A 17,245-nucleotide genomic window follows, 5' to 3' on the forward strand; every position below is an offset into this window, starting at 1 on the left:
CATGTCTTGTTTGCATATTCATATATCATGTGGGTAGTGCCATCTACAAATTAAATGGATTTCAAGACCAGGCAGGTTTTAATACTCTGGCTGTTAGGCAAACATTTTTGACAACTCTGGGCTTCTTTCGTAAGTCAAGTAAGAATAAACTTAAATTTCTCAGCCATTGGTGAATAATCTTCTTTCTGTTCACATCAATGAAGCCTTACGTATAACAATGTTCTCAAATGATCTGCTTTCATATGAGTCGTGTCTGAGAAAATTGGGCATAATGCATGTGCGTAAAGTGTCGTCCCTGATTAGCCTGTGCAGTTCGCACAGGCTAATCAGGGACGACACTTTCCGCCAAAATTGGATTTTTGCTAAGAAGAGGATTCATATGAACGAAAAATGTCATAACAGCGGAAAGTGTCGTCCCAGATTAGCTGTGCGGACTGGCTAATCGGGATGACACATTTACGCGCAAGCATTTTGCCCAGTTTTCTCAGAACGCGACTAGAACGCAACTGATATAAATTCTCTCTCGCTCTAGATCGAGTCTACAGGCCTTTACAAGTTGTACAATCCTCCGTTCATTCTTGCACCACTGAAAGACAAGCAGGAGCAGTTGGCCGAGTCTTGCAGTGAGAAGCGTGAGAACAGCACCATACTTCTGTGTGTGTACTGCCTGTCAGAGGACCAGCGCTGGCTCCTGGCCTCCTGTACGGATGACAGGGGCGAAACCATAGAAACCTGCACTGTCAACATTGATATTCCAAACAGGTAAAGCAATGCGAGGGCCTTGTTTTGGTTAATTGACAGTTGGTTTTCTGTACCTTTTCAGTACATTTTCAACATAATGATATCAATTTTGAACTTCGGAAAAAAAAACTGGTTTGTCAATCAGTCCCTTTCTGCTGATTGCATTCCTTCGAATGTGAACGGGTAATGCTTAACTTATTTAAAAAATATTATGTATGTTGATATATTTGGTAGTTGCAGCTTTGTTTGTTCTTTTCGCAGAGCATGTGCAGACATCTGTTATGTTTCCTTAGTTTACAATGTGTTCATTGTGTAAGTTTTTAAATGGCAATCACTATTTGTTAAAAATTAATAAGGAGGGAAATTTTACCTCCCTGTGAAATTTGCTGTTTACCACGCCCATATGATTTTGTACCAAATATATAATCTTCATGTATTACCATAACCTTTAGTTGGAAATAAACCCGTCTTGTTTTATAATTGATATGATTCTTGTTCTTAGAAACTGGGCATAGTGCATGTGCCTAAAGTGTCGTCCCAGCAGATTAGCCTTTGCAGTCCGCACAGGCTAATCAGGGTCGACACTTTCCGCTTAAATTGGAATTTTTTGCTAAGAAGAGAATTTCATTGAAACGAAAAATGTCGTAAAAGCAGAAAGTGTTGTCCCTGATTAGCCTGTGCGGACTGCACAGGCTAATCTGGGACGACACTTTACGCACATGCATTATGCCCAGTTTTTCTCAGAACACAACTCATATTAATAGAAATCGTCGTAAGAAGACATCAGCACGGAGGATTGGGTCTCGGAAAGGCGGTGGGGACTTTTATCTTAGGGCGTGATCTCCATGTCTTCCAAAAACTTGCACGGATCGTGGTCGGGTCGCTTTGGCCGGATTGGGCATGGGGAACTGAAGGGTAAGGCTGTTTGCCTTGCTCTGATATGTGTAGGTCTTGCCAACCAAAATTACAGTCATAAATGAACAACAATTAAAAACACTATAAAACGTTTTTTCAACTTTAACTCTTTGCAATGTTTTGGTAATTATTTGTTAAAGTGTTAAACTGTTTAAGTAGATTTAGATTAAATGTTCATTTGTTAATTGTTGATGTTTTATAGAGATTAAGTGAGATTGTTTTGTTTAAGTAATAAATCTGACACAATTCCTTTGTATTGAAACCAAAAATGCTGAAAATAGCTTTGTTTTGGTTAGAAAAATAAATCAATGCCAGAAAAGAATATTTTTGATATAGTTAAAATTAGACTTTATGCTTATGTTTGTATGTTGTAGGTTGGTCGGGGTCTCTTGAGCAAGAAAGAACATACGAAGTGCAACAAGAGGATGCGGGACATGTGTTTCCCAGTGCACACACAGTTTGAGGGCGAAACACCCCACCATAGTCAGTGCCTGCCTCATCTCGTTTGAGCAACACCGTAGCTTCAACCTTATGCCCGAGTGTGTGAAAGCCAGAGCGAAAAGCAGCGGCGAAATTGCCCCGCTGCAGACGCCACGGGATGCATCATGTTCTCATATTCTCGTCTTCCAACCTCTGCCACAGCGCAGGCTAGTACTCAACAGAACCAGCTGGATGCCACAGGTGGAATTGATCTGGTGGCCACAATTTGGGAGTTTGGTGTGGATCTTGCAGATAACATCATCAACGACCTTCGACCAACAACTCCGATGACTTTGCAAATCTGATGGATGTGTTGTGTCCATGACGAACTCCGCCGCATGACAACCCAGGATCCCCTGGTCAGCTTGATATGGGCAGAAACTCGCCTTCCCAGATGAATGGTGTCAATGTGGTAAGTGGGGTTGTGACTTTTTGCAGAGTAAAGTGTGCAATTATCATGTAAACACTTAATGTATAGAGACCCATTTCATCTGCGTAATTGGGTCTAGTCTAAGCTATTACATACTATTACTTTTATTGGGTCATAAACTAGGAATAAATTGAGGTAATATCACAATAGTGAACATTGTCATATAGCAAGTTAATATTGAAATATATTATATGGCTTGAAATCATACTTACATACATGTACTTATGGAGAAGATGTTGCTGAAGTTAAAGGTAGAGACGGCAAACAATTTCAAGGTTTCTGCCATGAGTGGTTGTAAAAAGTAGAATAATGATTAATGCTGTGTTACAAATGTTGAACTAAGTTATTTGTGAAGATTGCAGCACTTTCCTAAATGACTACTTGAACTGGCAAAGAAATTTGCGCGATCTTGAATTTAAGGTGGACATCTAGATTAAATGGGGGAAAAAAACATTATTATCGCCTCTTTGCATGCAGTATTAAAAAACACCCAATATGGCCACTGGTCAATTGGTAAGTTTTTAGCCTTGCATTTTATTCATAATCCTGTTGTGTTTTTTTACAGATGAGTGCCACGCCCCAGGAGAAGGACCCCCAGGATGACGCCCCCAACCTGCTCCAACAGCCCCTTGCCATGGGATACTACATCTCCACTGCCGAGACTGGACCCCTCCCTCGGTGGTTCTGGTCAGCCTGCCCCGACAATGAACACACGTCCGTCAAGTGCTTTAAGGTAAGCATTAGTGTTAGTGTTAGCGAAATATCATGTCTGACACAGACAATTTCGTACAAAGTCATGGAGCTTGCCTTGTCTTTTTGTTACCAAATTGTTCCTCTACTTTCCACTAATGTCACTGTGTGTGTATGAGTTTTCAATGTGGTTATCGGCTTTTTTATCTTCTTTGAGAATGGCCTAAGGCATACATTTCACAATTTGAACATGGCCATCTCTCAAATCTTACACGGCCACATTAAACAAATTAACGCCTTATTAACTCTGAAAACCTTACTTTTTGCTCTATGCATTCAAAACTTTTTGCTCTATACGTTCGAAATCAACTATTGAGCGATTTAAGATACCGGTACTCTTTATTTTGTTATCCACCGCCATAGGTGGAGGGATATTGTTTTGGCGTTTTCTGTCCGTCTGTCTATCGGGAGCCATATCATAGCCCTTTGTATCTTGAAAAAATGCTTTTTTGTGTGTCTGGAGCCATATCTTGGAAGTGCTTTGGCGTATTTCATCGAAACTTGGTATGAGTATATATATGGATAAGAGGATGATGCACGCCAAAGTGCATTGTACACCATCTGTTAATAACAGAGTTATAGCCCTTTGTATCTTGAAAAAATGCTTTTTTGTGTGTCTGGAGCCATATCTTGGAAGTGCTTTGGCGGATTTCATTGAAACTTGGTATGAGTGTCCAGAGCATATTAGCAGGGGATATCAAATCAACGAATTTGCTTGTTGTCATGGCTTTCGTTAGTGGAAGTACTAACATAATTTTCAGAAAACAATGTTGCTGAATGCCTAGAATTATAAGTGTGTTTAAAAACTAGATAAATAGTATAGCTTTTACCATTTTTAGCTTGGCTGTTTTCGGAGAAAACCCGAGGTATTGTCACAGCCAGCTAGTCGTGTCGTGTCCGTCATTGTGTCCGCCGTCCGGTAAAACCTTAACATTTTGTTAAGGTTTTGAACATTGGCTCTAAAATCAAAGTGCTTCAACCTACAACTTTGAAACTTCATATGTAGCTGCACCTTGATGAGTTCTACATGCCACACCCATTTTTGAGTCACTAGGTCAAAGGTCAAGGTCACTGTGACCTCTAAAAACAAATATAATCTGTCAAGCTTCATTTATTAAAAAATGCACCCGCAGCCGAGCGTTGAACCCGTTATGCGGTGCTCATGTTTCAGTTCAGTTTGACTTGTCCCTTTATCAGACTTTTTTTTCAAATTGAAAACCTGGTTTTGTGACAATTTTGTCCCTTGTTAGCTCACCTGAGCACAACGTGCTCATGGTGAGCTTTTGTGATCGCTTTTTGTCCATCGTGCGCCATCAACATTTGCCGTGTTAACTCTTTATAGGCCACATTTATTGTCCAATCTTAATGAAATTTAGTCAGAAGATTGGTTTCAATGATATCTTGGATGAGTTCGAAAATGGTTACGTTTGCTTGAAAAACATGGCTGCCAAGGGGCGGGGCATTTTCTCTTATATGGCTATAGTAAAATCTTGTTAACACTCTAGAGGCCACATTTATAGTTCAATCTTCATGAAACTTGGTCAGAAGATTCATCCCAATAATATCTTGGACGAAACCCTTTGGATGAAAAACATGGCCGCCAGGGGGCGGGGCATTTTTCCTTATATGGCTATAGTAAAACCTTGTTAACACTCTCGAGGCCACATTTATTGTCCAATCTTTATGAAATATGGTCAGAAGATTTGTCTTATTGATATCATTGATGAGTTCGAAAATGGTTACGTTTGCTTGAAAACGTGTCTGCCAAGGGGAGGGGCATTTTTTCCTTATATGGCTATAGTAAAATCTTGTTAACACTCTAGAGGCCACATTTATAGTCCGATCTTCATGAAACTTGGTAAAATGATTCATCCCAATAATATCTTGGACTAGTTCAAAAATGATGCCGGTTGGTTGAAAAACATGGCCATCTTGGGGGCGGGGCATTTTTCCTTATATGGCTATAGTAAAACTTGTTAACATTAGAGGTCACATTTATTTTTCGATCTTCATGAAACTTGGTCAGAAGATTTGTCCCAATGATATCTTGGATGAGTTCAAAAATGGTTTTGGTTGCTTTAAAAAACATGGCCACCAGGGGCGGGGCATTTTTCCTTATATGGTTATAATGGCTTTAGTAAAACCTTGTTAACACTCTAGAGGCCACATTTATTTCCAATCTTCATGAAATTTGGTCAGAAGATTGGTCTTAATGATATCTTGTTATCTCAGGTGAGTGACTTTGGGCCTTTCAGGCCCTCTTGTTTAACATTAATGCTGTGTTGGTTCTCAGTCATGCATAATGGAGAGACATTTGTTATACCAGTATCAACAAAAACTAGTAAAATATGATTAGAAGGAGGATTCCGCAATGTGCAAGTAAAATGTTAATTTGAGATTGTAATATATTTGCAATACCCTATACCAACTGTCAACAATGTTGGTTGCATAAATAAAAGTGTTGAAATAAATTATTGCAAAATGAACATCCTCAACAATTACAAATATTTCATGAATATGAACTTTATGCAATATAATGCAGGGCTTAACACTAAGGTACGTCCGAACGACATTCACTGCCTGTACCTAGGTTCGGGCTAGCCAATGTTCCAGGAACATGCCCGACCGGTCGTGTGTATTCTGGGCTGGTTTATGTGTTCTAATAACTGCATTTCAAATAAGCTTTTCAATGATGCAGAAATCTTAATTCAGTATGATCAGATGACAATTAAAATCCCATAGTAAAGTCGGAGACAACAAACAGATCGTATCTCGAAATAGATTTGGAACCCCCTGATTGCAATCAAAAAGAGGCCGACAATTCAGAAAATCCCCGGCTGTTGTCCTGGTAAAACACGTCAGTACCTATTTTAAAACGGAATTCCGCTAGATACGGTTTTTGATTGGATACTCGAAGTGATTTTTTTCGATAAAAATACATTTTAAACTAAAAGCCGGGTTTGCCCAGGATTTTCCGGGATCGTTGAAGGTATAAAACTCGACATTAACACTAAAGTTACAATAAAATTATTAGTACTTTATCCATTTTAAATAACTTTTATTTGTTTAAATCGATTAGTTAAGTGTTTTGACAATCTTTTGTTACGCAATTCAATTTGCAAAACTAATGTTAATGGTTGATCACCTGCACAATTGTTACGACTACCGTAACACGTTATTTTGCGACACCTTAGATTCACTTACCATTTGTTGACAGACGGCAGGGTTAGGGTTAGGGTAGTAGATGAATATTGAATTCATTGGGCTAGCATTAGTAAGGCAAGCTAATAAGAATGATTGAATCATAATTGCGCATCTCCACGCACAAGAAAATACATGTTGAATGATAAATATAAAGGTTTTGATAATACTTGGGTCAGGCACATGAAAGATTGGTCCGGGCTAGTAGGTTCTGCATTTACTAGCCCGAACGGGCTAGTTGGAAAAAAAAGTTAGTGTTAAGCCCTGTAATGGTATGAAATATATTTAATTACACAGAAAATTTTGTCAATATGATCTTAATTGAGACAGTAGAGCCCCTGAAGGTGCTTATCTTTTGGTTAAACTTATGGAAATGATTCAAAAATAATAACTTCATTTATGACTTGAAAAATGTCAACAATTCTGTAAAAATTTAAAGGATTGTGTGTGAAGTCCAGATTTTTAGCGAGGCTGTTTTCGGAGAAAACCCGAGGTATTGTCATAGCCTGCTCGTCGTCCGGAGTCGTGCCTCAACCTTTACATTGGCTCTAAAATCAAGTGCTTCCACCTACAACTTTGAAACTTCATATGTAGACCATTTTGGGTCACTAGGTCAAAGGTCAAGGTCACTGTAACCAGAAAAAAAAAATCCGACAAGCTTTCACAGCCGAGCGTGGCACCCGTTATGCGGTGCTCTTGTTACAAGTTCTATTTCAATCATTTTTATCCAAATATTCTGTTCAACTTCAGTCTGCCCTTCACGTTCATTTCTCAACCAACCAGGATGACTTCATGCACAGCACGGCACCTGGTAACACCCACCCCCTTGACTCTAACCTCACCTGTGATGTTTTAAGGTATGTATGTGCAGGGTTTTGTTGTCATATTTTTGTGTTTGGAAAAATCATGCATTAAAACCAAATCAAGTTAGCTGTTGCTTTAAATATTGCAGTTTCAACATTTAAATATGTATTGAAATTTATTGTATTTAATAATTTATGATTTAGGCAAAATAATAACAGTTTATAGGAAGACAGGCTTTTAGATTTGATGTTTTACTTTTGTACTATTGTATTTCTGAAGAGGACCCGACCAAAAAATGTTTTTGTTGTTTAAATCTTCTATTGGGCATTTTTAGGTCCCATTTGAGAAAATAAATACATATTGCCTTTGGGAATGGGTCCCCCTATCGGCCCCAAATATAAACGAAAAAATATCAAAACTTAAAATAGAATTAACTCAGTATAAACATTTCAATATTATTTTCAGCATCATACAGTAAACAGGAAGTCAGAAGTAAGTGTTGATTAATGGCACTGTTTGTTGTTGCAGGTTTGTTCTGGAGAAGTACAACGCCTTGTCATGGCTCTCATTTGACTCCGTACGCAATGAACGCCAGTCCTGCCTGCCTCTTCACTTCTCAGTCCTCATACAGCTCTACCATGCGATTAATGCTTACATCTGAGTTCCAGACCCTTGATGGCCTACAGCTCATTGAATTTTCAGTGAATGCTTTCATCTGAGAGCAGTTATGGTGCAATGAAAGCTCAAATCTGAGGACGATAATGGTTCACTGAAAGCTTAAATTTCAGGACAGTCACATTTCAATTAACATCTCCAGTGTAAGAATGTTACTGGTAAATGAATGCTTTTATCTGAGGACAGTTCTGTTTCAATGACCCTTTCATCTTAGTGCAGTAACAGTTCAAATAATGTTTGCATAAGGGTTTAAGGAAAGCTCATATCTGTGGACAGTTACAATTCAAAATAAGCTTGAATCTGAGCGCATTAACGGTGCCATGTAAGCTTATATTTGATGGCAGTTAGGGTTGAATGTTTACTTGCAATTTAGATCAGTCACAATTCAGCTCCATCTGATGGCAGTTACAAGTTGATGAACACTTGTATCTGAGAGCAGTTGGGGTTTAATGAACGCTTGCATTTGATGGCATTTTCCCATTCAAGAAAAGCTTAAATCTGAGGGCAAATACGGTTTAATTTAGGCTTGCATCTGAGGGCAGTTAAATTTCAAGGAAAGCTTTGCATAAGTACTCTCCCCATTTCTTATTGCAATGAACACATTCATTGGAAGGGGCAGGGCAGTTTCCATACTAATTTAACAGATGCTGCTGCAATGAACCTTGTCTTATCATTAATTTTACACATAACAAAGTCTCAATGTTTCTCTTGCTCGTGTTACTTTAATAAAAAAAATTACCTCTCAGTGAAGAAATGCTCTTTTTATTGCTCTTGAGGAATTTGTTTATGCTTTCAGTATGTTTACAGTAAACTTAAAAATCTGTTTCATATTTTATTACTTTGGCACATGTTCAGTGTATTTTGATAAGGTGGAAAGAATTTGCTTCCACTTGCCTCACCAAAAAATGGTGTTGTAGGGCAGCTTAACTTTTATTTTTAACCAGGTTTTCCGAAGGAAAAAACTGGTTATTAGATTGGCGAATGCGGGCGGGCGGGCTGGCTGGCTGGCTGGCGGGCGGGCGGAACAAGCTTGTCCGGGCCATAACTATGTCGTTCATTGTCATATTTTAAAATCATTTGGCACATTTGTTCACCATCATTGGACGGTGTGTCGCGCGAAATAATTACGTCGATATCTCCAAGGTCAAAGTCACACTTTGAGTTCAAAGGTCAAAATTGGCAATAAATGAGCTTGTCTGGGCCATAACTATGTCATTCATTGTGAGATTTTACAATTATTTGGCACATTTGTTCACCATCATGGGACGGTGTGTCGCACGAAATAATCACGTCAATATCTCCAATGTCAAGGTCACCACAACTTAAAATAGATTTATTTTGAAACAAACTTACAAAGGGGGTTAATTTTGTTTGTTCATTTCAAAAGTTCAGTTTGAGTTGTCTCCCTTAATCAGATTTTTTTTACAATGAAAACCTGGTTTTGTGACAATTTTGTCCCTTGTTGATAACTTTTGTTGCGGTACAATGACTTCCTACTATACAAACCATATTATATGGCCTAATTCTTCCAAATCTATTCAATATTGTTTCCCATATTTTTAAGCTAATTTATTGATAGCAATAAAAAGTAATCAAAAATACAACCTTAAATATCAAAAGACTAGTTTTGGGTTTGCAAACAATGGTCAGTCGGTTTAGTGGAACAAACTTTTGAGCTCAGAATTTTAACTTATGAATTTGAATTTTTTTAATTAATTATTAATTTGTTTTAAGCTGACAAAATTTGTCATCTTTTGTTTGATAGAAAGATGTATGATTAACATAAATAAATACATATTTATTTAATGATCCTCACTTTGCATGTATTTATTTGTTATCCATGATATAAGTTGAATAGTGACGCTATTTTGCTTTAATTCTATATCACTTTTATGCCATTTCAACTGTCATGAGCCTCTTTTTGGTAAATTATTTATTTTTATCTATGGTACCAATTGGTACACTTTATGGTGTTTCTGTAATTGAGAATTGTCATGTGCAAATCAGTATTTCATTTTGAAATATAAATGTATAAAGCATAATTGCCCGACCAATTTTGACAAATAGATGATAATGAAAAACTGACATTTTGCAAAGCAAAGTGTTTTTAAGACATATCAGTATTTGCATTATTTGTCTCGGATTTTTTTTCAAATGTTTTTTTTTGTTGCGCAATTTTCAAGTTGATATCATGGGCATTCCAATTTAATAGAGATTTACAACCAATTGGTTATAAATATGAATGAACACATTTGAGATATGTAGTTAAATAGTTTAGGTACAGACTGGGCATTCCAAATGCATATTTGATCTGTCTGCTCTTGGATATTTTGATAAATCAGGAACAGTCAGACTGGGTTTTTCGTATAATGCATGAAAGTATGTAACCCTATTATTTGTGAAAAGAATCACATGATGTCATATCATGCAAAACCAGACTTTTCAAAACCTTGCACACCAGGGCCTTTGGTTTCACGGAAAACATGTTTTATGATAAACCATTAGGATGATGGACATGTTCAGATACTAGTCCTTGTGTTTTTAGCTCACCTGGTTGCTCAGGTGAGCTTTTGTGACCGGTCTTTGTCCGTCGTATGTCCGTCCGTCTATTAATATTTGCTGGTAAACACTCTAGAGGCCACATTTCTTGTCCCATCTTCATAAAACTTGGTCAGAAGCTTTTTCCCAATGAAATCTCGGCCGAGTTCGAAACTGGGTTGTGCTGGGTCAAAAACTAGGTCACTAGGTCAAAAAAAGAAAAACCTTGTAAACACTTTAGAAGTCACATTTCATGCCCAATCTTCATGTAACTTTGTCAAAATGTTTGTCTTAATGATATCTTGGTTGAGCTCAAAAGTGGTTCCGATCCGTTGAAAAACATGGCTGCTAGTGGGCGGGGCAGTTTTCCTTATTTGGCTATAGAGAAACCTTGTAAACACTCTAGACACTTTGCCCAATCATCATGAAAGTTGGTCAAAACATTGGTTTTATTGATATCTCGGACGAGTTTTAAAATGGTCTGGATCGGTGAAAAAATGTGGCCACTAGTGGGCGGGGCATTTTTCTCTATATGTATATATAAAAAACATGTGAACACAGTAGGTCACATTTTTGGCCCAATTTTTATGAAATTTGCTCAGAACATTTGTTTCCTTGATACGAGAGTTGAGTTCAAAAATGGTTCCGGTCAGTTGAATAACATGGCTGCTGGGAGGGGGGCAGTTTTCTCATTATGCGCGCCCCCCCCCCCCCCCCTTCGAAGAAGAGGGGGTAAATTGTTTTGCTCTCGGTCTGTCCGTCCACTAGATGGTTTCCGGAGAAGAGGGGGTAAATTGTTTTGCTCTCGGTCTGTCCGTCCACTAGATGGTTTCCGGATGATAACTCAAGAGCGCTTATGCCAAGGATCATGAAACTTGATAGGTACATCAGAGCTCCTGATAAGGGTCGTATTTTCGTAATTACGAATTATTTTCAAGTCCGTTACGTATTTATTTTAAAATCTTGTCGTACCATTAAGAATTACAAAATCAAGTTACGAATATTATTTTTACATCGGTTCGTATCGTTTTTTATTGAGTTCTTTTCGCGTATTAAAGATCTTTGTTTATCGTGTTTGTTTAACAAAGCGCATTTTTTCCAATAAAAGCGGCGTATACAGTCTATCTGTCAAAAAACAATGGCGGCGCTCAGAAAACGTCCTAAAAAACTGAAAAGCGTCCAAAAACACGCTTTTAACATATTGTACGCAAAGTGAGCCGAAGTTAAATGTTTAGAAAGACATTATAGAAAAGATCTTATACGATGTTGTATGTTCAGTTGATGACACAGTCGGAAAAGCTAAACAAAAACGCGACACGACGGGTCCAAACTTTATCACACAAAAAAACATTGAACGAGTGAAAGGTACAAGTCCCGTGGCTAATCGTTGAAAAGATTGAAGGGGAGACCCGTTTTAATTGTGAAATGTGTAAAAATTCATCTAAGACATGCAATCTAAGCACAGTTTGGGCATATGAAGGTATTTGAAAAAAAAATTGTATAATACTGAAAAGACACTGTTGAACTCGTATAAATAAAGTTGCTAGTATGTTTATTTTGCTTTTTTTTTGCATGAAAATAACCATTATAATTTACTTTAGGTCATTTAGAAAAAATTAGAATTATTTTCCAAAACTTAGTAGTAACGTTAAGAATAAAATTTCAGAGTTAAGAATTCTTTTTTTTAAATCTGGTAGTTATTTAAGAATTTCACAAAACCTTATCTGGTGCTCTGGTACATTGATCATGACTCGCAGATGACCCCTATTGATTTTCAGGTCACTAGGTCAAAGGTCAAGGTCACGATGACCCGAAATAGTAAAATGGTTTCTGGATAATAACTCAAGAACGCTTATGCCTAGGATCATGAAACTTCATAGATACATTGATCATGACTCGCAGATGACCCCTATCGATTTTCAGGTCACTAGGTCAAAGGTCACGGTGACCCAAAGCAGTAAAATGGTTTCCGGATGATAACTCAAGAACGCTTATGCCTAGGAACATGAAACTTCATAGATACATTGATCATGACTCGCAGATAACCCCTAGTGATTTTCAGGTCACTAGGTCAATGGTCAAGGTCACGATGACCCGAAATAGTAAAATGGTTTCCGGATGATAACTCAAGAACGCTTAGGCCTAGGATCATGAAACTTCGTAGGTACATTGATCATGACTCGCAGATGACCCTTATTGATTTTCAGGTCACTAGGTCAAGGTCATGGTGACCCGAAATAGTAAAATGGTTTCTGGATGATAACTCAAGAACGCTTATGTCTAGGTTCATGAAACTTCACAGGTATATTGATCATGACTCGCAGATGACCCCTATTGATTATCAGGCCACTAGGTCAAAGGTCACGGTCACGGTGACCTGAAATAGTAAAATGGTTTCTGGATGATAACTCAAGAACGCTTATGTCTAGGTTCATGAAACTTCATAGGTATATTGATCATGACTCGCAGATGACCCCTATTGATTATCAGGTCACTAGGTCAAAGGTTAAGGTCACAGTGCCAAATAACGTATTCACACAATGGCTGTCAAGGTCACGGTGACTCAACTTAGAAAAATGGTTTCCAGATGATAACTCAAGAATGCTTACGCCTAGGATCATGAAACTTCATAGGTACATTGATCATGACTGGCAGATGAAATAATGATGAAACTTCACCAGGATGTTTGTCTGGACAATATCTAGGTCAAGTTTGACATTTGGTAAAGATTGAATGAACCGACTCCTCTCAGGTGAGCGAACTAGGACCATCTTGGCCCTCTTGTTTGTCATTGCCAAAATCATTTAAGATGATGTAGTGAGTAATTGGGTAGCTTGAATTAGGCAGTTTAGGCCTATTGTTTTTTAATGTCTTCCTAGATGAATGGATTGCACACCTTTTGTCTGGTGATTCTTGTGCCAGTTGGCCTCATTGGTTCATAATTGATGTAAGGCCTGGGTCAGAAAGTTATAAATTATGATATTTCAACTGCCTAACTGTGGGTTATCAGTGAATCATGGGGCAGCCTGAGGTGCAAATTGTATTTTTTGTCTCTGCTGACATTTGTCTGCCAAAATTTTAGGTACTTTGTTATTTATGTTCATAGTCATAATTATTATATATTTATTGACAATGTGAGAATTTGTCTTAATTTGTACATACTGTAAAAAGTGATTGTAGAAAGGTTGTTGAATGCTATATCAGAGTAGCAAGGATTAGCGATGGGAGAGCTTTTGTATTGTGATACTTTGTCTGATGGACTTCTTAGTAGTGGCCATTTGAAAAGGTTGTTGACTTTCGCAACTGATGCATGTATGTTAACATGAGTAGATGTTTTTAAAAAAATATTTCAAGTGCTATTTATGTGAATGTCCTCATTTTTGTATCATAATTTCTGTTATATTCTTCAGTTCATAACTTTTTTGAATTCTAGTACCAATGCCAACATTTTTGCTACATGCTAACCATTTTTACATGTGTTTTCATTTATAAAAGCATAGTTTGAAAGCATTATAACATACTGAAGCATAAATGCAAGATATTAGAGATTATATAAGGTAGATGTAATTGTTACTTTTGTGACAGAGCGTCAAACTGAATGCATAACAGTTCTATTATAATTGTTAAATAACCATTTAAGTATCGATGCACACAATTGCAGAAAAAGGATCTAAACTTTTGTTTTCTTTCAACATTATGTGTTCATTATCATGTTTTTTTGTACGGACAGGGTCATTTGCATTTTTTTTTTCAATAAAGTGTGTTGCCACGAATTCAAGTAAAAATTAAAGTTATAAAGTTATCAGATATGTTAATCAAAATGAAGAGGTGTTTCTTGTCCAGTCCAATGTATCCTGGTAGATTTGGCTGGAACAATACTAAATCAAGGAGTTTTATCAGGTTGGAAGTTCAACTGGTAAAGAAGACCATATATTTCCCTCACAACTATCTACTAATTATCATGCTACGTTTTTGCAAATTACTAAATTGATAATATTTCATTTGCATCTTTGGTTTTAAATATTTGTTTGATTACTGCAAAGACATTTTTAAAATGCAATGATCGGGCTGGTACCTTGTTAGTTTTGCGATTCTTTATTATTGCAAGGCTATTTTACTTCATTCATTTATGTACCAATATTCAGTTAAATTATCTTATTATACCCCCATAACTGGTAATAGGGGCTATATAGGAGTCACTTTGTTGGTCTGTCGGTCGGTCTGTCCTGAAATTTCATCCGATCTTCACCAAACTTGGTCACAAGTTGTATCTAGATGATGTCTAGGTCAAGTTTGAATATGGGTCATGCCAGGTCAAAAACTAGGTCACGGGGTCACTTTTAAACCGAAAGTTTGTTCGGACCTTTACTATGTCATTTATCGTTAAATTTTAAAATGACTTGGTACATTTGTTCACCATCATGGGACTGTGTGTCGTGTGAAAAAAGTACGTTGATATCTCCAATGTCAAGGTCACACTTGGAGTTTAAAGGTCAAATAATTGTCCAGGCCATAATTTTGTCATTTATGGTGAGATTTTAAAATCATTTGTAAAATTTGTTCACCATCATTAGACGGTGTGTCCAGCGAAAGAATTACATCGATATCTTCAAGGTCAAGGTCACACTTTGAGTTCAAGGATCATAAATTAGCTTGTCCGGGCCATAACTATGTCATTCATTGTAAGATTTTAAAATCAATTGGCACATTTGTTCACCATCATTGGACGGTGTGTTGCACGAAAGAATTACGTCTGTATCTTCAAGGTCAAGGTCACACTTAAAGTTCAAAGGTAAAAAATGGCCATAAATGAGCTTGTCCGGGCCATAACTTTGCTGTTCATTGTGAGAATTAAAAATCATTTGGCATATTAATTTTGTTCACCATTATTGGACGGTTCTCGAAAAAATTACGTCGATATCTCCAAGGTCACACTTTGAGTTCAAAGGTCAAAAATGGCCATAAATGAACTTGTCCGGGCCATAACTATGTCCTTCATTGTGAGATTTGAAAATCATTTGGCACATGTGTTCACCATCATTGGACGGTTTGTCGCGCGAAAGAATTACGTCGATATCTTCAAGGTCAAGGTCACACTTTGAGTTCAAAGGTCAAAAATGGCAATACATGATCTTGTCTGGACCATAACTATGTCATTCATTGTGAGATTTTAAAATGACTCTGTACATTAATTTTGTTCACAGTCATAGAATGGCGTGTCATGTGGAAGAATTCAATAGTTCAAAGGTCAAAATGGCTATAAATGATAATGGCTTAATAATTCTTAAAAATTGCCATAAATTAGATTCTCTTGTTTTGTGAAGACAGCATGCAAAATAGTCTGTGTCAATGCGGCACGTGGGGGTATACGTCACGTCTGTGACAAAGCTCTAGTTATTTTTGGTGCAATCTGGAATATGTTATTGTTAAAGTGATATTATGAGCATTTTTCACTGTTGAATTGAGCTGAAAAGAATTAACAGGTCAAAAGAGTTAGTTAAAATGTGGTAATTGACCAATTATCTACAACTCATCTTGCTACCAGTTGTTTATAACAAATATATATTATATTCAATATTTTACATAACTGTACAGTCTTCTTAGCAGAAATGATCCGTAAAACAAATTTGTTTCTTTGTGTTGTATGAACAAATCTGCACTAAAACTATATTTAGATTCACATCGTACATTGAATCATGTCGTCAGTTGTCAAAACAAAAGTACGGTTGATATTCAGTTGCATTATTTTTCTATGTATCTGAGGTGTCGAGACCAAAAATAAACAACTGTTGCGATAGACACCTATAAGCATAGCATATACTGTTAGATGCGCATAATATAACTTTAAATGTGCAAACAATTTGCATACACTGCGAAAATTGCAAATGAATTTTGAATGTTTTACTCTTTCACATTTGTACGCATGCATCTCTATGCTGATTTATCTATTTATGCAATTATAAAGCCTTGATAACACACTATGTTCCCAGAAATACTGGCAAAACAAGCAAAAGTGTGTACATCTATAATTTCTATATTATATTCATAGAACACACAGTTGTATAGATTTAGAACGTTTTTTATGGCATAAAACATGTTTTGTTAAAGGAATGTTGAACTACAATTCTTGCATTTAGATACTTTTATCTGAACAATGTGGTGTTGAACCACAGATCTGTTCTTTCAATGGGTATTTTTTCTGTACATTACAGTCAGATATTGTCACTGGTTGCTGTATCACAATTTAACCTGGAATTGTTAATAGGTTAACCATTCGTTCAGAGTGTATTGCATATTGAAATATGAGATGTAAATATTAATTTAGAACTGAAATCAACTGTTGAGTGTATTTTATGATAAAAGCGAAAAATATATGCATTGTTGACTCTTCTTTCACTAAAATTACACGTTACAGTGAAACATAAAATTATACTTCTGTTCCTTTAAGCTTTGTCTTTCTGAAGTTTAACGAAGTGCTGATTATTATACTTCTTTGGAAAAAAAAAACTATGCAAAAGCTGTCTCATGATAACAGATCCACGTTTTCTTATAAAAGGTATTTTTATTAAAAGGGCCAGCCAATAGGGTTATGAGACAATGCGTGTATACCTCACATCTCCTATCACTATGCCAGGCGGATGGAAGTCGGTTCATTTTTAACTAACTCGCGGCTCACAAATCGGCCATTTCGGAACAAGTCCCATGATCAAC

General features: G+C 36.9%; 2 protein-coding genes across 2 annotated transcripts in view; both read left to right on the forward strand.

The window, feature by feature from the left end:
- Window positions 1-17,245, forward strand: part of LOC127847113 (N66 matrix protein-like) — a 147,310-nt gene that overhangs the window by 46,196 nt on the left and 83,869 nt on the right. The window lies entirely within an intron of this gene.
- Window positions 2,507-16,908, forward strand: LOC127864878 (mediator of RNA polymerase II transcription subunit 13-like). Its single transcript, XM_052404769.1, has 5 exons — window positions 2,507-2,548; window positions 3,132-3,299; window positions 7,268-7,374; window positions 7,850-9,139; window positions 15,619-16,908. The coding sequence occupies exons 1-4, from the start codon at window positions 2,507-2,509 to the stop codon at window positions 7,980-7,982; spliced, it is 450 nt and encodes a 149-aa protein (XP_052260729.1). The 3' UTR covers window positions 7,983-9,139; window positions 15,619-16,908.

This window comes from Dreissena polymorpha, chromosome 1 (assembly GCF_020536995.1).
Source record: "Dreissena polymorpha isolate Duluth1 chromosome 1, UMN_Dpol_1.0, whole genome shotgun sequence".
In the NCBI taxonomy this organism is placed as follows: domain Eukaryota; kingdom Metazoa; phylum Mollusca; class Bivalvia; order Myida; family Dreissenidae; genus Dreissena; species Dreissena polymorpha.

Coding starts and splice junctions, on each gene's coding strand:
- LOC127864878 (XM_052404769.1), top strand. CDS start 2,507: ATGGGCAGAAACTCGCCTTCCCAGATGAATGGTGTCAATGTG. Junction 3,300..7,267: donor CGTCCGTCAAGTGCTTTAAG/GTAAGCATTAGT, acceptor GTTCAACTTCAG/TCTGCCCTTCACGTTCATTT. Junction 7,375..7,849: donor CTCACCTGTGATGTTTTAAG/GTATGTATGTGC, acceptor TTGTTGTTGCAG/GTTTGTTCTGGAGAAGTACA.